This window comes from Oncorhynchus masou, chromosome 24, assembly GCF_036934945.1.
Source record: "Oncorhynchus masou masou isolate Uvic2021 chromosome 24, UVic_Omas_1.1, whole genome shotgun sequence".
NCBI lineage: Eukaryota > Metazoa > Chordata > Actinopteri > Salmoniformes > Salmonidae > Oncorhynchus > Oncorhynchus masou.
The window spans coordinates 35,282,907-35,303,626 of NC_088235.1; the positions used below are offsets into that span (position 1 = coordinate 35,282,907).

Consider the following 20,720-nt stretch of genomic DNA (forward strand, 5'->3'; position numbering starts at 1 on the left):
GGGTAAGCACTAACCAGTCGATTCACCCGAGACGGTGAGGGTAAGCAATAACCAGTCGATTCACCCGAGACGGGGAGGGTAAGCACTAACCAGTCGATTCACCCGAGACGGTGAGGGTAAGCACTAACCAGTCGATTCACCCGAGACGGTGAGGGTAAGCAATAACCAGTCGATTCACCTGAGACGGGGAGGGTAAGCACTAACCAGTCGATTCACCCGAGACGGTGAGGGTAAGCAATAACCAGTCGATTCACCTGAGACGTGGAGGGTAAGCACTAACCAGTCGATTCACCCGAGACGGGGAGGGTAAGCACTAACCAGTCAATTCACCTGAGACGTGGAGGGTAAGCACTAAGCAATCGATTCACAGAATAGTAGACTTTCCATGAATACTGTCTGGGACTGCTCTAATGCAGAACTGTCTGGAGCTTTCAGTTTTCTCCCGATTCAGAAATGACCTCATTGGTGATTGATTGAACAACAATAGCGGTGAAACTGAAAGCCTACAATACAACAAAAAAGGCACTCCTTTTGTGATCTACATACAAAAACATGCATTTGGTGTGCTTTCCATATTGACTGAACTCTTTCCTTTCTCTTCTCAATCCTAGATAAAGTGCCGTTCAACGCTGCGTATCTCTGGCCTGGTCCCGTCTGCGTACTGGTGTGGTCAGGCTGCAGTGGACATCCCCTTCTACTACCTCATACTGACCACCATGACCAGCATCCTCTTCTCCTTCCATACTGCCAACCTGCTTACCTCTAGCAACGTCACCGCAGTGGTCAGTTAGTTAGACTCGCGTGTCTAGTACAGTACACATGCACACTTCCGTGGTCAGTCAGAAACAACACACACATACAATGGAAAGAAAAAGTATGTGAACATTTTGGAATTACCTGGATTACTGCATAAATTGGTCATACAATTTGATCTGATCTTTATCTAATTCACAGCAATGGACAAAGTGTGCTTGAACTAATAACACACAAATTGTTGTATTTTTCTTGTCTATATTGAATATAGCGTTTAAACATTCACAGTGTAGGTTGGGAAAAGTATGTGAACCCCTAGGCTAATCACTTCTCCAAAAGCTAATTAGAGTCAGGAGTTAGCTACCCTGGAGTCTAATCAATGAGACAAGATTGGAGATGTTGGTTAGAGATGCACTGCCCTATAAAAAACACTCACAAAATTTGAGTTTGCTATTCACAAGAAGCATTGTCTGATGTGAACCATGCCTCGAACAAAGGAGATCTCAGAAGACCTAAGATTAGGAATTGTTTACTTGCATGAAGCTGGAAAGGGTTACGAAAGTATCTCTAAAAGCCTTGATGTTCATCAGTCCACGGCAAGACAAAGTGTCTATAAATAGAGAAAGTTCAGCACTGTTGCTACTCTCCCTAGGAGTGGCCGTCCTGCAAAGATGGAATGCTCAGTGAGGTTAAGAAGAATCCTAGTGTCAGCTAAAGACATAGAGAAATCTCTGGAACATTCTAACATCTCTGTTGACGAGTCTACGATGCGTAAAACACTAAAGAAGAATGGTGTTTGTGGGAGGACACCACGGAAGAAGCCACTGCTGTCCAAAAAAACCCATTGCTGCTCGTCTAAAGTTTGCAAAAGAGCACCTGGATGTTCCACAGCGATACTGGCAAAATATGTTGTGAACAGATTAAACTACAGTTGAGTTGTTTGGAAGGAACACACAACACTATGTGTCGAGAGAAAAAAAGACACATCAAAACCTCATCCCAACCCTAAAGTATGGTGGAGGGAGCATCATGGTTTTGGCTGTTTTGCTGCCTCAAGGCCTGGACAGCTTGCTATCATCAACAGGAAAAATGAATTCCCAAGTTTATCAAGACATTTTGCAGGAGAATGTTAGGCTATCTGTCCACCAATTGAAGCTCAACAGAAGTTGGGTGGTGCAACAGGACAATGATGCGAAACACAGAAGTAAATCAACAACAGAATGGATTCAACAGAAGAAAATATGCCTTCTGGGGTGGCCCAGTCAGAGTCCTGACCTCAACCCGATTGAGATGCTGTAGCATGACCTCAAGAGAGCAGTTCACACCAGACATCCAAAGAAAATTGCTGAACTGAAACGGTTTTGTAAAGAGGGATGGTCCAAAATTCCTCCTGACTGTTTTGCAGGTCTGATCCGCAACAACAGAAAACTTTGGGTTGAGGTTATTGCTGCTTTAAGAATAATTTGAAGATAAATACACAACGCAGAGGACGAGAGTACTAGAATACTAATGGTCAATAGCAAATTGTAAATAGGAGTTGGGTTTCAGTTCAACATCTGTTTAGAATGTGTGGAATGTCACTCCTGAACTCAGAGCGACGTGTGCCACGTTTTCATTAGTCTGTACATTGAGTCGGGGGCAGGATACTTGTTACTGGCCATTGGCCAAGTTGTACTGCAATGACTTCTGATTACTCAACCCCAGGTTACGGTGGGGGGTTATAAATGGCAGCCTGTTCCTTTGTTCGGTGGAGAAAAGCTGAGGAGATGGGAGACTGAACATCTACCTACCAGCATAACATCCTGATTTGTCCTTTTCAAATAAACCTATTTTTCTCCCCCTGATTTGCTTTGGAGTTTGTGTTATTGAAGAATAACATAAATAGCTAACACTGCCAAAGGATGGTCAACCAGTTATTAAATCCAAGGGTTCACATACTTTTCCCACCCTGCACTGTGAATGTTTACATGGTGTGTTCAATAAAGACATGAAAACGTATAATTGTGTGTTATTAGTTTAAGCAGACTGTTTGTCTATTGTTGTGACTTAGATGAAGAGCAGATCAAATTTTATGACCAATTTATGCAGAAATCCAGGTAATTCCAAAGGGTTCACATACTTTTTCATGCCACTGTACACTCCCTCAGACTGACTCTCTCTCCATCTATCTTATTTTCTATAGATCCTGTGTCTCATAGGTTTTGGTCCAGCTATGATCCTGTTCGCCTATGTGGTGTCTTTCATGTTCACACGCGTCCAGAGTAACAGAGACTTCTTCTCTGTGGTCTCCATGATGGTGAGAACAACAACCTTCCCTCCCTCCCTGTCACACAACATTTATATAACGTTCACACACAACATTACAACGTTCATGCAACATTCTTACAATATTAACAAAACCGTTTGTTTTTATTACGAAGTTTCATCTATAGTGAAAAACAATATAAGTAGATTAATGATTTGTGTCAATGTGGGAGCAGCTATATTACTTTGTTTGGTTATTTTGTGTGTGTGTGTCGTTCTGTTGCATTCTAGGTGTGTGTGGTGTCTGCCTCCATCGTCCAGCTGTCATTTGTAAACGACAACCCCGGGCTGACGAGGATCCTCCACAATACACTATGTTTCTTCAACCCTCTCTACCCCTTAATGGGCTGCCTTAATTCTATCACCAAGGCCACCTTCCTGCCCTCCCTCTATGAAGAGGACTTCCTCTGGAAGAACCTGCTCATTGCTGTCCTATCTGTAAGTAGCAGGAAATGCCCTGGACATTATAGTAGGAATAGGAGTCAGAGTACGGAGATGTTGAGGTCTAACATGGATTGGGTTTATTGTTGTTGCTTACTTTGTGTCTGGTAGGAAATTATTTCTGTTTCATACAGCATGCTAGCATATCAATATTTTTTGTAGACAGACATACAGCACATCACACACATTGTTTCTCCCCAGCCCTATCTGCAGTGCATCCTGCTGCTGTTCATGCTGCGCTGGTTGGAGATCCGCTACGGAGGGAGGACCATGAAGAATGACCAGTTCTGCAGGTAAGGGATGAGAGAAGAAAAAGAGGGGCAGGGCTACTCAGAGGGAAGAGGTGGTGGTCAATGGATAGGGGGAGTATGTTGATAAAAATGTTGTTAAAGTCCCAGTGCAGTCGAAAAGGACTCGCATACAGTAGAATAGAAAACCATTTGTACAAACTAGCGGAAATTATTCACACAACTGGTCACAAAGGTTTACTTGGAAGGGATATAAATACAGCGCTAATTTTGCTTTTATTTAAAATAAAAAGATAAGGATGCCACCCATTGCTCTCACTATCACCCCCTATCTTTGATAAAACAGATATTAAACCATTTTGTAAAATCCTGTTGTCCTGTCTCGAAACCTACTTACCCAAATTGGTACATCCTCAGATAGCCGCCATCGTCTATTACTTACAGTATCTTACATGCTCATCAGAAACCAAAGCTCATTGGGCAGTTATATCTCTCGACGCATAAAAAAGCTTTTGATAGACTAAATGGTCGGTTTTGGAAAATATTATTAAAATACTATGTGCCAATACCTCAGCCATAGTAATAACAGGCAATACCTGCTCTGTTCTGGTCAGAATAAGTAGCAGGCAAGGTGATCCCATCTCACCTCAGCTATTTTTATTGTCTATGGAGGCCCTGGCCCAGGGACTTCAACAATCAAAAGAAATTACAATCATATCTCTCAATTCTACGGGTCATGCCATCTCATTATACTCAGATAATATCAAACTTTATCTAGACAATGTACACTACCGGTTAAAAGTTTGGACACACCTACTCATTCAAGGGTTGTTCTTTATTATTACGATTTTCTACATTGTAGAATAATAGTGAAGACATCAAAACTATGAAATAATACATATGGAATCATGTAGTAACCAAACTGTGTTATGTTAAACAAATTAACATATATTTTATATTTGAGATTCTTCAAATAGCCACCCTTTGCCTTGATGAGTTCTGGAGCGTGGATCTGGATGTTCCCCGTAGCCAGAGACAATACTAGCACAGCAGCTAGGAAGACCAGGAACAATGCCAGACTGAGAGGGGGAGGGAGTGAGACACACATACATTAACTGTCTCCTCTGCCACCACAAGTATCAAATGGACCTTTGACCCAAACCGACACTGTGTTGGAGTTCACACCCAGTTCCCTGTCCTTCTCAACCCAGACTAGGGGGAAGGGAGAGAAAGAAAGAGGGAGAGAGAAGAGAGAAAGAAAGGGAGAGTGCATGGGAGAGATCATTTGAATTACAGTGAGAGAGACAAATGCATAGAGTAATTGTCTCTGACACAATGTTGAAAGCTCCTCTGCCACCACGAGTATGAAATGGACCTTTGACCCAAACAGTTCTTTAGAACACCCACAGGCCTCACAAGACTTGTCTGAAGGCCCCCTGGTACCACAAGACTCGTCTGAAGGCCCCCTGGTACCAGTTGAAAAAAATGAATGGAAGTATATATGGAGACTGTTTAATGACAAAAAATAAGGTTTTAAATATGTTTAAAAATAATAATAATAATAATAATAATAAATGTTTCCTGATCTTTCTTATATCTCAAGATATAAGTGTCTCTCTAGAGACACTTCAGAACAACGTCCTTTTTATATTTTGGGGGGATAGTCCATGTAGATAGTCTGTTATTCAATGCATTTGTATTGGCTAATAGCAGTAAGGCCCCAAAAAAAAATTCATAATTATTACATATATATTTTTATACTTCAAGGTGTCTTAAAATTCAATATCAAATAACTAAATGATCCTTGGTGTGACCTTAAAGCAATTCCATATACACTACCAGTCCAAAGTTTAGACACACCTACTCATTCCATGGTTTTTCTTTATTTTTTTACTATTTTCTACATTGTAAAATAATAGTGAAGACATCAAAATGATGACATAACACATATGGAATAATCTAGTAACCAAAAATGTGTTAAACAAATCTAAATATATTTGGTGTCAGGTTTCCTCTAGACATGACGCTTGGCATTCAGACCAGAAAGTTCTATCTAAGTTTCATCAGACCAGAGAATCTTGTTTTTCATGCTCTGATGGTGCCGTTTTTGCTAACTCCAAGCGGGTTGTCATGTGCCTTTTACTGAGGAGTGGCTTCCATCTGGCCACTCCACCATAAAGGCCTGATTGGTGGTGTGCTGCAGAGATGGTTGTCCTTCTGGAAGGTTCTCCCATCTCCACAGAGGAACTCTGGAACTCTGACAGAGTGACCATCGGGTTCCTGGTCACCTCCCTGACCAAGGCGCTTCTCCCCCGATTGCTCAGTTAGGCGGCGCGGCCAGCTCTAGGAAGAGTCTTGGCGGTTTCAAACTTATTCTATTTAAGAATGATGGAGGCCACTTTGTTCTCGGGGATCTTCAATGCTGCAGAAATGTTTTGGTACACTTCCCCAGATCTGTGCCTCGACACAATCCTGTCTCGGAGCTCTACGGACAATTCCGTCGAACTCATGGCTTTGTTTTTGCTCTGACATGCACTGTCAACTGTGGGACCTTATATAGACAGTTGTGCCTTTCCAAATCATGTCCAATCAATGGAATTTACCACAGGTGAACTCCAATAAAGTTGTAGATACATCTCAAGGATGATCAGTGGAACAGGATGCACCTGAGCTCAATTTCCAGTCTCATAGCAAAGGGTCTGAACACTTATGTAAAGGTTTCTAAAAACAAATTCTAAAAACCTGTTTTCGCTTTGTCATTATTGGGTATTGTGTGTAGATTACTGAGGAATTTTTAGCGAACTCCATGACAGTAGCTCACGCAAGGGCATAAGTAGACTACAAATGCATGCTGGGGCAGGCATGCCCTGAGCTCGTGAATTGAGCGCTATTGAAGCGAAGTTTGGAGCGGGCGAGAAAGCCGACTCTCTAGCCTTTAGGAATATTTCTCCATGCTCCAGCTCTGCTCCGCTAACATACTCTTGACGCAAATGAGCTTCCCTGAGATGGTTTCTGACAGGTTGTGCAGAAATTATTTGGTTGTGCAAACCCACAGTTTCATCAGCTGTCCGGGTGGCTGGTCTCAGACGATCTCGCAATTGAAGAAGCCCGGATGTGGAGGTCTTGGGCTGGCGTGCTTACATGTGGTCTGCAGTGTTGGACGTACTGCCAAATTCTCTAAAATGATGTTGGAGGTGGCTTTTGCTACAGAAATTAACACTAAATTCTCTGCCAACAGCTCTGGTGGACATTCCTACAGTCAGCATGCCAATTGCACGCTCCCTCAAAACTTGAGACTTCTGGAGGCCCACCTCTTTTTTTGTTTGTCTTTTCTTTACCTACCAATTTTATTACAAAATTCTGTGTGGTTAATATGATCATTTTCTTTTATTGTAGAGGTGCAGCTTACAGTACGTGTAGTATAAACTAAAAGTGTGTAAATGCACATCAATATTGTACCTGTAACCCCCCCCCCAACCAAAAAATGACAAATAAAAACGTAGTAAAAAAAATGTTGTTGTTTTTTTTTATGAAAAAACAAACAGTAAAAATAAATCATTGTTTTTGTTTCTTTCTGACCTTTTCAATTGAAAACAATCCCAGTGTGGTAATTGATATTGAGATAACAATGGCTGCATTGGATCTTTAAGTCGTCATAATACTCCACCTAGCTTCGATTCCAATGTTCCTTGATTTGAATGAGACTTGAAAGTATGGTAACGTGAGACTATGAAACTGAATATTACCATTCTTTCTCCTGAAGGATCTCTTCCAATACTAAGGCTAAAGTGGAGCGTAACCCAGAGGAGGGGATCAACGAGGATGAAGATGTTCAGATGGAAAAGGCTCGGGTGAAGGAGGCCCTCACCTGCCAGTGCTGTGAGGAGGTGTGTGTGTTAAGTGATTTTTATTCACACCTTGATCTCTGTGGAAGACTAGTCCCATCTTTGAAAGGGGATTTGCCATGTTTTGACGGTTTCCTCAGATCTATTAACTGCCATCTAATAATATTTTTCTTGTGCCCCCCCCTTCAGAAACCAGTAGTGGTGGTGAGTAACTTGAGGAAGCAGTATAAATGTCCAAGGGAAGGAATCTCTCTCAAGAAGAGGAGGACGGTAGCCACCAAGAATATCTCCTTCTGTGTACGCAAAGGTCAGCCGAGCTTACTACTCTCCAACTGTAAACTGTACATTTGATTAGTCAAGCACTAAACAATTCCATTGCTTGACATTTATCACATGACGTTATGAATGCAATGATTTATGTCCAGGGCAATGGAGGCTGCTGAAGGGAGGATGGCTCGTAGTAATGGATGGACCGGAATAGATAGAATGGTATCGGACACATGGTTTCCATGTACTCCATTCCAGCCATTATTATAAGCCGTCCTCCCCTCAGCAGCCTCAACTGGATTTAAATGAGGCTTAGGTGGTGGGCGTGGTAAGGGATGTGGCAGGGGCGCAGTTGTTCTGCCTGCACAGTAAAATAATAAAATTAGTGGCCCAAATCTTGGCGGTGTCAGGAAATTATAGACAAGCCATTTTCCCCCAATTCTACACTTTCCATGCAGCTGCTATTATTTTTGTTTTAAAGCAGATTTCCTGCAATTCTATGCATTTTGCCATGGCTAATGCTGTGTTCTTTTGCCCAAACATAACAAAATATATACTGCTAAATTAATTGTTTTGGGATTTTTCTATTCTCCCTGACTGTCTATTTTTTATTTTGGTGGTTGTTAGTTAAAAAAAAATCTATATATTTTACATTGTTTGTATTTAAGCAACCCGTCCAAGGATATTAATGGCAGAGAAATCCCTGAGGTCTGCACTGTGAGGCTTGGGTTTTTGAACAATGTCAATGTCAATGGTCAATGGTCTCATAACAGAGTATATCAACCAGTATATCAACTGTATGTGTGCTCAGGTGAGGTGCTTGGACTGCTGGGGCCCAACGGAGCAGGGAAAAGCACCATCATGCATATGTTGTCTGGAGACACAGTCCCAACCGCTGGACAGGTACATACCATTCACCCTCTCTGTCTTTTGACTGGACCCTATATGCAATTTTTAGGGCCAGTTTCCTGGACTTAAATGTCATTTAAATTGAAAATGCCTTTTAAGCTGGGTGTACATTACACAATTTTGGTCTCGATTTAGCTGTCGCAGACAAGTTTGAGATCAGAGACAACATCCCCATGCCTACTTGGGGTGCGCGGCAGTAACCAACACTTGTTTAATGGGAGTGGGTCAGAGACTCAATCTGAGGGCTAACGATCAATCTTTGAGCAGTCCCAGACGTCACGATATTTTCAAACAATTCTCGTTGTGTGAGATGTGCAACGACAAGTTTTGAGAACGGTGATGAGCAATAGCCAATGAGAGCACGTTGTTTCACATCACCCATAATGTGTAGACTCGAGAAGGAGCGATGACTACTGCTAGTATGCATTTGTACTTGCCTTTAAATCAAAGCCAAGTGTCAAATTGATACAGCTCTGAAGTTCACAATCAATCTTATTCATTTCATTCATTCAATTGTTGGCTAGATATTTCACCTCAAATCTAATCCCATCATTGTTTTCGTGCGACAACGTGGTATTGGCAATCCTCAAGACCAAGTGAAGAATCTTGTAGTGTGTTCCCCGTCTGTGCCGCCATCGTTTAGTGTGCGCACAACTACGAAAGATGGTTGTTAGGTTTAGCCTTAAAGGCCCAGTGTAGTCAAAAACATGATTTTCCTTGACTTTTTCCACATTTTGTTACTTTAGCCTTATTCTAAAATGTATGAAATGGTTTTTTCCTCAATCTACACAATACCCCATGACAAAGGAAAAAAATATTTTAATACAGTTTTGCAAATAAAACGATTACATTTGCGTAAGTATTCAGACCCTTTACTCGGTTTCTCCCAGGTTCTGTCAGGTTGTATGGGAAGTGTCGCTGCACAGCTATTTTCAGGTCTCTCCAAAGATGTTCAAATCGGGTACAAGTCCGGGCTCTGTCTGGGCCACTCAAGGACATTCAGAGACTTGTCCCGAAGCCACTCCTGCGTTGTCTTGGCTGTGTGCTTAGGGTCTTGTTGCTGCCACCACCATGTAGGGCTGGGCAAATGGACAAAATCTCATATCGTGATATAGCACATTTTATATAAAATGACCACATGTAAAGGCCTATTTTTTATTACATATTTTTCTTCTTAAAAATATTTTTGTGGGCTTGCATGTTTTGCATTAATACGTGTCACATCAATTTGCATTTGGTACCTTAGGTCAAGTGTTAACACCAACTCATGAAAAGCCCCGTTTCTCGACCGTGTAAATTGGGGCCATGTCTTTGCAGATGTAAGTTGTAACGGCAGCTGTTAACTCCCATCTTCGTGGTCTGAGTCGGGGGTTTGTTTTGAGCACTCGACCGTACTTTTTGGGATCTCAACCGTAGACTCTCTCTGTACTGTTTCACACGATTCTTGTGTTGGTAGTGTTTGAGCCCGTTGTCGAGAACCGGCCTGAGGCATATTTTGCAGAGGACGGTTTTCTGGTCCGTGTCAGACTTTTCATACCCAAACCACATCCATGTGACCGAAGTAGCCCTTTTAGGTACGTGCTCTGTGTCACGTTTCATCTCCTCCGTGTTTGTTTGTGTTGCAAATTTCCCCGTGTGGAAGAACGCTAAGCGTTTTGCCATTGACAAAAAATATTGCCGTAAAGAGTGATTTGCAACAATGAAATATTATGCTCTATCGTCACACGATCTATATATCGCCCAGCCCTACCAGCATGCTTCACCGTAGGGATGGTGCCAGGTTTGCTCCAGATATGACAGTTTGCTGTCAAGCCAAAGAGTTAAATCTTGGTTTCATCTGACCAGAGAATCTAGTTTCTCATGGTCTGAGTCCTTCAGGTGCCTTTTGGCAAACTCCAAGCGCCTTTTGCTGAGGAGTGGCTTTTGTCTGTCCATTCTACCATAAAGGCCTGATTGGTTGAGTACTGCAGAGATGGTTGTCCCATCTCCACAGAGGATCTCTGGGGTTCTTGGTCAGCTCCCTGACCAAGGTGCTTCTCTCCCGATTGCTCAGTTTAAGATGAGTCTAGGTGGTTCCAAACTTCTTCCATTTAAGAATGGAGGCCACTGTGTTCTTGTGCACCTTCATTGCTGCAGAAATGTTTTGGTGCCTTGACAAACTCATGGCTTGGTTTTTGCTCTGACATGCACCGTCACCTGTGGGACCTTGTATAGTAACTTTCCAGATCATGTCCAATGAAATTGTAGAAACATCAATGGAACAGGATACACCTGAGCTCAAGTCATGTAAATGTTTATTTGCAAACAATTCTACAAACCTGTTTTTGCTTTGTCATTAAGTGGTATCGTGTATGTTGAGATTTCTTTTAATCAATTTTAGAATAAGGCTTTCAATGTGATGAAAGGGGTCTGAATACTTAGTATTATTCTAACCTCAGTGGAAACAATACATACAGTCAAAATTAGGATGCTGTCCAGTCCTAGCACAATTCTTGCTTGAGAAATTGCTCTTTGCGAAGGTTGGTTTTCAATCAAAATTGTATAAAACAATCACAAATGAAAGGTACTTAATTATTGCCCAGAAATGGTTTAATATTGAGACAAAAAACAGCTGCTTATAAGGTCCAATCTGATCCTTTGATTGAATATAAGTCTGTTTTTCTTGCCTCAGGTCCTGATGGGGGACTACAGTACAGAGTTCCGTCCAGTAGACAACCCCCTGGAGCATATAGGCTACTGTCCCCAGGTCAGCCCTTTGTGGCCCCGCATCACCCTGGAGGAACACCTGGAGATCTACGCTGCCATCAAGGGCCTCTGCGGACAGGACGTCCCTGGCATCATCACACGGTAACTATCCACTATCATGTTAACACTTGTCATTTAGCAGATGCTCTTTTCCAGTGTGACTGCATTCATGTTAACTAGGAAGGACAACCACATCACATGCAACGAAAGTGTAGTGGGTGGGGGCAGTTGCTGTTCCGTAGGTAAGCACCATGGTATTGTAGTGGATGGGAGCTTCGACTAGAAGCCAGTGGATCGTGGTGATATAGGAGAACTTGAAAACCATGCAGGCGGCAGCGTTCTGGATAAGTTTCAGGGGTTTGATGGCACAAGCGGGGAACCCAGCCAACAGCAAGTTGCAGTGGTCCAGACCGGAGATGACAAGTGCCTGGATTGACCTTCACCACTTCCTGTGTATTATAGGGTTGTACTCTACAGGTGTTGTAGAGCATGAACCTGCAAGAGCGGGTCACTGCTTTGATGTTTGCAGAGAACAATAGTGTCATGCCAAGGTTCTTCGCACTCTGGAAGAGCGACACTGGAGTTTTCAACCGTGATGGAGATGTCTTTGAGCGGGCAGGCCTTCCCCCAGGGGAAGAGCAGTTATGTCTTATTGAGCTTGAGGTGGTGGGCCGGACACCTGGGTGTCAGAAGGGAAAGTAGTTGCGTGTCATCTGCAGAGCAATGATAGGAGAGACCAAGTGACTTGTTGTATAAAGGCCCTAGAACCGAGCGCTGGGGGACACCAGTAAATCTGTGTCCGACGCAGATCCTCTCCATATCATCTGGTAGGAGCGGCCTGCCAGGTAGGATGCAATCCAAGAGTGTGCAGAGCACGAGATGCCTGGCCCTGAGAGTGGAGAGGAGGATCTGATGGTTCATGGTGTCAAAGGCAGTGGATAGATCTAGGAGGATGAGAACAGAGGAGAGAGTCAGCTTTGGCAGTGCAGAGAGCCTCTGACACAGAAGAGCAGTCACGGTTGGGTGACCCATCTTGAAGCCTGACTAGTTAGGGTCAAGATCATAGAGAGCCATAACGATAAAGTTGATCATAGACAGCACACTCAGGTGTTTTGAAAAGGCTACAGGTCTATAGTTTGACGTCAGATGAGTCGAGTGTTGGTTTCTTGAGTGGTCAGGGATAAATTGATGGGAGAAGGTCTCCAAGATGTGCCCGTCTACGTAGTCTGACCAGAAGACCGCCTCGTTTCCCTCTTTTACGAAGTTGTTTTTTTGGGGTCGCTGGCTGGGATCCATTCCGTTGTCCTGGTTGAAAGGCAAAACACCGTATCCGCTTCGCGAAAGTCATATTCTTGGTCGTACTGATGGTGAGTTGACGCTGATCTTATATTCAGTAGTTCTTCTCGACTGTATGTAATGAAACCTAAGGATGACCTGGGGTACTAATGTAAGAAATAACACGTAAAAAAAAAAAAAAAATGCATAGTTTCCTAGGAACGCGAAGCGAGGCGGCCATCTCTGTCGGCGCCGGAAGTAGGTTGATTACCAACAACGGCGAGACGGCCTACAGGGAGGAGGTGAGGGCCCTCGGAGTGTGGTGTCAGGACAATAACCTCACACTCAACGTCAACAAAACGAAGGAGATGATTGTGGACTTCAGGAAACAGCAGAGGGAACACCCCCCTATCCACATCGATGGAACAGTAGTGGAGAGGGTAGTAAGTTTTAAGTTCCTCGGCATACACATCACAGACAAACTGAATTGGTCCACTCACACAGACAGCATCGTGAAGAAGGCGCAGCAGCGCCTCTTCAACCTCAGGAGGCTGAAGAAATTCGGCTTGTCACCAAAAGCACTCACACACTTCTACAGATGCACAATCGAGAGCATCCTGGCGGGCTGTATCACCGCCTGGTACGGCAACTGCTCCGCCCACAACCGTAAGGCTCTCCAGAGTGTAGTGAGGTCTGCACAACGTATCACCGGGGGCAAACTACTTGCCCTCCAGGACACCTACACCACCTGATGTTACAGGAAGGCCATAAAGATCATCAAGGACAACACCCACCCGAGCCACTGCCTGTTCACCCCGCTATCATCCAGAAGGCGAGGTCAGTACAGGTGCATCAAAGCTGGGGCCGAGAGACTGAAAAACAGCTTCTATCTCAAGGCCATCAGACTGTTAAACAGCAACCACTAACATTGAGTGGCTGCTGCCAACACACTGACTCAACTCCAGCCACTTCAATAATGGGAATTGATGGGAAATGATGTAAAATATCACTAGCCACTTTAAACAATGCTACCTAATATAAAGTTTATATACCCTACATTATTCGTCTCATATGTATACGTATATACTGTACTCTCATCTGCTGCATCCTTATGTAATACATGTATCACTAGCCACTTTAACTATGCCACTTTTTGTTTACATACTCATCTCATATGTATATACTGTACTCGATACCATCTACTGTATCTTGCCTATGCTGCTCTGCACCATCACTCATTCATATATTTATGTACATATTCTTTATCCCCTTACACTGTGTATAAGAAATTCGTTTTGGAATTGTTAGTTAGATTACTTGTTGGTTACTACTGCATTGTCGGAACTGGAAGCACAAGCATTTCGCTACACTCGCATTAACATCTGCTAACCATGTGTATGTGACAAATAACATTTGATTTGAGATGGTCTGGGGTTGAGCAGGCAGGTTGTCCAGTGGCCAGACGTCATCTGGAAAAGGGGAGAAAGAGGTCAAGGTGTAGGGTAGTTCTGAGTGAGACCAGTGGACTCAATACGCTGAGTGAAGGAGTAGCAGATGTCGTCAATCTTTTTTTCACCCCAAAGTTGTTGACAAAGTCGTCCAGAGGGAGTAGAGGATTAAGGAATGTAGTGGTTGAAAGTGGCTTTAGCAGCAGATACAGAGGAAGAAGGTAGAGAGAAGGGAGTGAAAGGATGATAGGTTCTCTGGAAGTTTAATGTTCCTCCATTTTCCTCTCAGCCCTGTTTTGTAAACTCACAATGAGTCACTCAGCCACGGAGCAGGAGGGGAGGACCGAGCCGGCCGGGAGGATAGGGGACTGTGCAGGTCATAGGATGCGGAAAGGGAGGGGAGTAGAGTCGAAGAGGCAGAGTCGGGATAAGTATTTAGCAGAAGAGAGAGGAGATGGACAGGTGAGAATAGAAATTAGTAGACCTGTGTCACCACCACCAAAGACCAGGTGCTCTCGGACTATGAGAGAAATAGTCAGATGTAGAGTAGCTGGACTAGCAGGGTTCTCTGGGGTGATACATGTCTTTGTCAGGGCCAGAAAGTCGAGGGACTGAAGGGCAGCATAGGCTGAGATGAACTAGGCATTCTTGACCGCAGAGTGGCAGTTCCAAATGCTGCCAGAGACCAGGAATTCCACATGGATTGTGCGTGCAGGGTACACTAAATTAGGAGGGTTGCAACCAAGTTGTGGGGAACATCTGTAAATCTGACAGGGAGAGGTGCAAACGGGTATAGAAAACACACAGGTTTGACAAAGCTGCAAAATCAGAAAGTAAATAACTAGGTAAGATATACTCAAGTGAGAGTGTGGAGCCTTCCTCCAACAACTCCACAGAACCGTCTTTGTTTCGGCGTTGGTCTTAGTTATGAGACCGAACTGACACTACCGCTGAGAAACCAGGAGAGACTGAAGAACTAATTGCTAATTGCTTATCAGAGGTGGAGAGCACGCCTCCCTGTACTAATTGCTGATTGCCTAGGAGAAGCGAAAGCACTCCCCCTCCAATATAGCTACTGATTACCCAAAAGAAGTCACAAATGGCCCTGTACCTTCATCCTGATTGATGTGTCATGAACTATCTGCAAATTATTAACAGCCAGCAGACACCAAGTAGGTCACTGTGAAGACAGGGAGCACTTAAAGTAGCTAGCTTACAGACAGTACTAGACATCAATAGATAAAGACAAAAAAAAAGATACTATCAGGAGTCCTCTAGCTATAGAATGAAGCACACTGAGATGGTGCCTGAGAAGCTGGTTATATGCAGTACACTCAGAAAAGAGATGTTAACCACTGTGCCACAAAGAGGAACTTAGGGTATTTATAATTGGCTCAGAACAGGGCAGCCCGGCTGGCCCTTTAAAGTAAATGGAGAGCTAACAATGATATGAATGTAAATTTCTCATGGCTCAAAGTGGAAGAGAGATTGACTTCATCACTACTTGTTTCTGTAAGAGATGTTGACATGCTGAATTCACCGAGCTGTCTGTTTAAACTACTAGCACACAGCTCAGACACCCATTTATACCCCACAGACATGTCACCAGAGGTCTCTTCACAATGCCCAAGTCCAGATTTAAAATGTAAATAAAATAATAATAAAAATACACCTTATGGAACAGCGGGGACTGTGAAGAGACACACAAAGGTGCAGACACAAACACACGCACACAAGCGCTAGCACACACACTCTACACACATGTACATTGTAATATTGTTGTATGGTGGTTTAATACAGTTTGTATTGTAGATATGTAGATATGTAGTGGTGTAATAATGTTATATGATGTCCTGTTTTCTCTGTTTTTATATGTAATGTAAGTGCTTTAATGTGTTTGGACCCCATAATAGAAATAAATACCCTTATGACAACTGTCTTGTGGTAGTAACAGGTGGTGCCTGATGTAGTCAGAGATATGCTGTTGACAACTAAGCATTGATTTGATTGTTTATCTGGAGTTCATTTTAATCCTAAAAAATGAATAATGCATCTAACATTTGCATCTTATCTAACCTACCTTTTAGACTTGGCCCTCTTTATTTTTCTGTTATGTACCTTTTTGCTGGTGGTCTCCTGTGGAATGGACTTTGTGTGAACTTTGTGTTTGTCTCTCTCTCTCTGTGTTCCTATCAGTGTGGTGAATGCTCTGGAGCTGAAGGGCCACCTCCACAAGCAGGCCAAAAACCTCTCAGCTGGGATCAAGAGGAAGGTGAGACAGAATGAGGGAGAGCAAGAGAGAGTTCCACTTTACACTCGGTCTACTCTCCACACAACTTTACATAACACTGGGGAAAGGGAGACTTTTAGTTTGAAACTGCCTGCCAGGGGAGACCTTTGGAGAGCTGAAATGGGGTTGATTCAAAGATTCCGTTTGGGCCTAGCAGTACCATCATTTAATGTGACGTTTGATAATAGAGAGAGGAAATGAGGTGAGTATTTCCTCCCTCTGCCAGCACAAACAGCCCTACAATGTTAGCTGGTGTGTGTGTAAAATAACCACCAAGCTTAGCCCATAAACATTAACTAAATCCTAAAACCTTACTTTGCTCACTTGTTTAATTTGTATATCTGTGTCACAGTATGTTGACTGCTGTCTCAATCTCTGAATGCTCAGCTATGAGAAGCCAATTGGCGTTTACTCCTGAGGTGCTGACATGTTGTACCCCCTAAAACCACTGTGATTATTATTTGACCCTGCTGGTCATCTATGAACTTTTGAACATCTTGAAGAACGATCTGGCCTTCATGGACAATCTTATAATCTCCACTTGGAAAAGCCAGAAGAGGACTGTCAACCCCTCAGAGCCTGGTTCCTCTCTAGGTTTCTTCCTGACTTACTAGGGAGTTTTTCCTAGCCAACCTTGCTTCTACATCTGCATTGCTTGCTGTTTAGAGTTTTAGGCTGGGTTTCTGTATAAGCACTTTGGGACATCTGCTGATGTAAAAAGGGCTTTATAAATACATTTGATTTGATTGTTGCGTTTTCTTTGTGTGTTTTAGCCTAGCCCAAACATTCAAATCCTTTTGCCCTCACTAATTCTCATTTGCCTGTTTAATTTGTATCTGTGCCACACGTTGTTGACTGTATTCCTTTGTGTTTCAGTTGTGCTTTGCTCTCAGCATGTTGGGGAACCCTCAGATAGTTCTGCTGGACGAGCCTTCTACAGGGATGGACCCCAAGTCCAAACAACGCATGTGGTGAGACCCATGCTCCTCTCCCTGGGACAGGCACAATCAGACCAAAACAATGTTGTTGACAAGAAATAGTTGTGCGGTACAAGGCTGAGAAATTACAGCAAAGTCACACTGCAATCAATAGAAACCAGAATGTATCGTGTTTCATTGTGTAATTTGTATATGTACACTATATATACAAAAGCATGTGGACACATCTTCAGTGGATTCAGCTATTTCAGCAACACACATTGCTAACAGGTGTATAAAATCGAGCACACAGCCATGCAATCTCCATAGACAAACATTGGCAGTAGAATGGCTTTACTGTTTAGCTCAGTGACTTTCAAAGTGGCACCGTCATAGGATGCCACCTTTCCAACAAGTCAGTTTGTCAAACTTCTGCCTTGCTAGAGCTGCCCTTATTGTGAAGTGGAAACGTTTAGGAGCAACAATGGCTCAGCTGCAAAGAGGTAGGCCACACAAGCTCACAGAATGGGACCACCGAGTGCTGAAGCGTGTAGCACATAAAGATCGTCTGTCCTCGGTTGCAACACTCACTAACAAGTTCCAAACTGCCTCTGGAAGCAACGTCAGCACAAGAACTGTTCGTCTGGAGATTCATGAAATGTTGTTCCATGGCTGAGCAGCCGCACACAAGCCTAAGATCACCATACGCAATGCCAAGCGTCGGCTGGAGTGATGTAAAGCTCGCCGCCATTGGACTCTGGAGCAGTGGAAACGCTTTCTCTGGAGTGATGAATCACGCTTCACTATCTGGCAGTCCGACGGACAAATCTGGGTTTGGCAGATGCCAGGAGAACGCTACCTGCCCCAATGCAAAGTGCCAACTGTAAAGGGGGGAATAATGGTCTGGAGCTGTTTTCCATGGTTCGGGCTAGGCCCCTTAGTTCCAGTGAAGGGAAATCTTAACGCTACAGCATACAATGACATTCTAGACGATTCTGAGATTCCAACTTTGTGGCAACAGTTTGAGGAAGGCCCATTCCAGTTTCAGCATGAGAATACACCCGTGCACAAAGCGAGGTACATATAGAAAATGTTTGTCAAGATCGGTGTGGAAGAACTTGACTGGCCTGCACAGAGCCCTGACCTCGACCCCATCGAACACCTTTGGAATGAATTAGAACGCCGACTAACCCAACAGGCCTAATAGCCCAACATCAGTGTCCCACCTCACAAATGCTCTTGTGTCTGAATGGTAGCAAGACCCTGCAGCAATGTTCTAACATCTATTGGAAAGCCTTTCCAGAAGAGTGGAGGGGGACCAACTCCATATTAATGTCCATGATTTTGGAATGAGATGGTTGACGAGCAGGTGTCCATACACTACATAATCAAAAGTATATGTCAACTTCAGTTTCAAAGGTTTTCAGTTTGTTTTTTAGTTTTAGATTTTCATTGTTCTACTCTGTTAAGTAGCCAGTAAAGTGCTAAAGCTGTGGTCCTTCTGTCCCTCTGGTTCGTCCTGTCTCCAGGAGGGCTATCCGGGCAGCGTTTAAGAACCGCCAGCGTGGGGCCATTCTGACCACTCACTACATGGAGGAGGCTGAGGCTGTGTGTGACCGCGTGGCCATCATGGTGTCAGGGCAGCTCAGGTGAGTGTTGGGGTATCAGAGTAGCAGTGAAGATGGATGGAACATAGCGTTGGATAGAGAATGCACTTGCCACAATGGCTGTTTGTGGTCTGCCCTCTATCCAACTCAATGAGGGGGACGGGGACGTCCAGAAGCTCTGACATTGGGGTTGGCTTTGGGGAAAAGGTGTGATATGTTGCAATTACATTGCTTTAGCTAATAATCTATGTCGCAGTAACTAGGTTATAAATGACTTTGTTACAAGTACTTTGTCTTGTATCATACTGTGGGGATGTTTTTAGTGTTTGTTTGGTGTTGAGATCAGGTGGTGTATTGGGGAGTTGATTTGTGGTAGTTGTGATTAGGATGATGGTGATGAAGACAAGGATGTGTTATATCTCAGGTTTATTGGGTTTATCTAGTTGTGATGATGATGATGTGTCTCAGGTGTATTGAGTTTATCTAGTTGTGATGATGATGATGATGTGTCTCAGGTGTATTGGGTTTATCTAGTTGTGATGATGATGATGATGTGTCTCAGGTGTATTGGGTTTATCTAGTTGTGATGATGATGTGTTTCAGGTGTGTTGGGTTTATCTAGTTGTGATGATGATGATGATGTGTCTCAGGTGTATTGAGTTTATCTAGTTGTGATGATGATGATGATGTGTCTCAGGTGTATTGAGTTTATCTAGTTGTGATGATGATGATGTGTTTCAGGTGGGTTTATCTAGTTGTGATGATGATGATGTGTCTCAGGTGTATTGGGTTTATCTAGTTGTGATGATGATGATGTGTTTCAGGTGTATTGGGTTTATCAAGTTGTGATGATGATGTGTCTCAGGTGTATTGAGTTTATCTAGTTGTGATGATGATGATGTGTTTCAGGTGTATTGGGTTTATCAAGTTGTGATGATGATGTGTCTCAGGTTTACTGGGTTTATCTAGTTGTGATGATGATGATGTGTCTCAGGTGTATTGGGTTTATCTAGTTGTGATGATGATGATGTGTTTCAGGTGTATTGGGTTTATCTAGTTGTGATGATGATGATGATGTGTTTCAGGTGTATTGGGTTTATCTAGTTGTGATGATGATGATGTGTTTCAGGTGTATTGGGTTTATCTAGTTGTGATGATGATGATGTGTCTCAGGTGTATTGGGTTTATCTAGTTGTGATGATGATGATGATGTGTTTCAGGTGTATTGGGTTTATCTAGTTGTGATGATGTGTTTCAGGTGTGTTGGGTTTATCTAGTTGTGATGATGATGTGTCTCAGGTTTGTCTAGTTGTGATGATGATGATGTGTCTCAGGTGTATTGAGTTTATCTAGTTGTGATGATGATGATGTGTCTCAGGTTTACTGGGTTTATCTAGTTGTGATGATGATGATGTGTCTCAGGTGTATTGGGTTTATCTAGTTGTGATGATGATGATGTGTCTCAGGTGTATTGAGTTTATCTAGTTGTGATGATGATGATGTGTCTCAGGTGTATTGGGTTTATCTAGTTGTGATGATGATGATGATGTGTTTCAGGTGTATTGGGTTTATCTAGTTGTGGTGATGATGATGATGTGTTTCAGGTGTATTGGGTTTATCTAGTTGTGATGATGATGATGTGTTTCAGGTGTGTTGGGTTTGTCTAGTTGT

General features: G+C 43.2%; 1 protein-coding gene across 1 annotated transcript in view; it reads left to right on the top strand.

The window, feature by feature from the left end:
* Nucleotides 1–20,720, top strand: part of abca5 (ATP-binding cassette, sub-family A (ABC1), member 5) — a 125,457-nt gene that overhangs the window by 75,241 nt on the left and 29,496 nt on the right. The window contains exons 23-33 of the mRNA XM_064933733.1: nt 612–782; nt 2,936–3,049; nt 3,289–3,495; nt 3,700–3,791; nt 7,510–7,633; nt 7,781–7,898; nt 8,670–8,761; nt 11,439–11,614; nt 16,432–16,507; nt 17,402–17,496; nt 18,972–19,091. Of these exons, the coding sequence (XP_064789805.1) occupies nt 612–782; nt 2,936–3,049; nt 3,289–3,495; nt 3,700–3,791; nt 7,510–7,633; nt 7,781–7,898; nt 8,670–8,761; nt 11,439–11,614; nt 16,432–16,507; nt 17,402–17,496; nt 18,972–19,091 (1,385 nt within the window). The remainder of the gene's footprint in view (nt 1–611; nt 783–2,935; nt 3,050–3,288; nt 3,496–3,699; nt 3,792–7,509; nt 7,634–7,780; nt 7,899–8,669; nt 8,762–11,438; nt 11,615–16,431; nt 16,508–17,401; nt 17,497–18,971; nt 19,092–20,720) is intronic.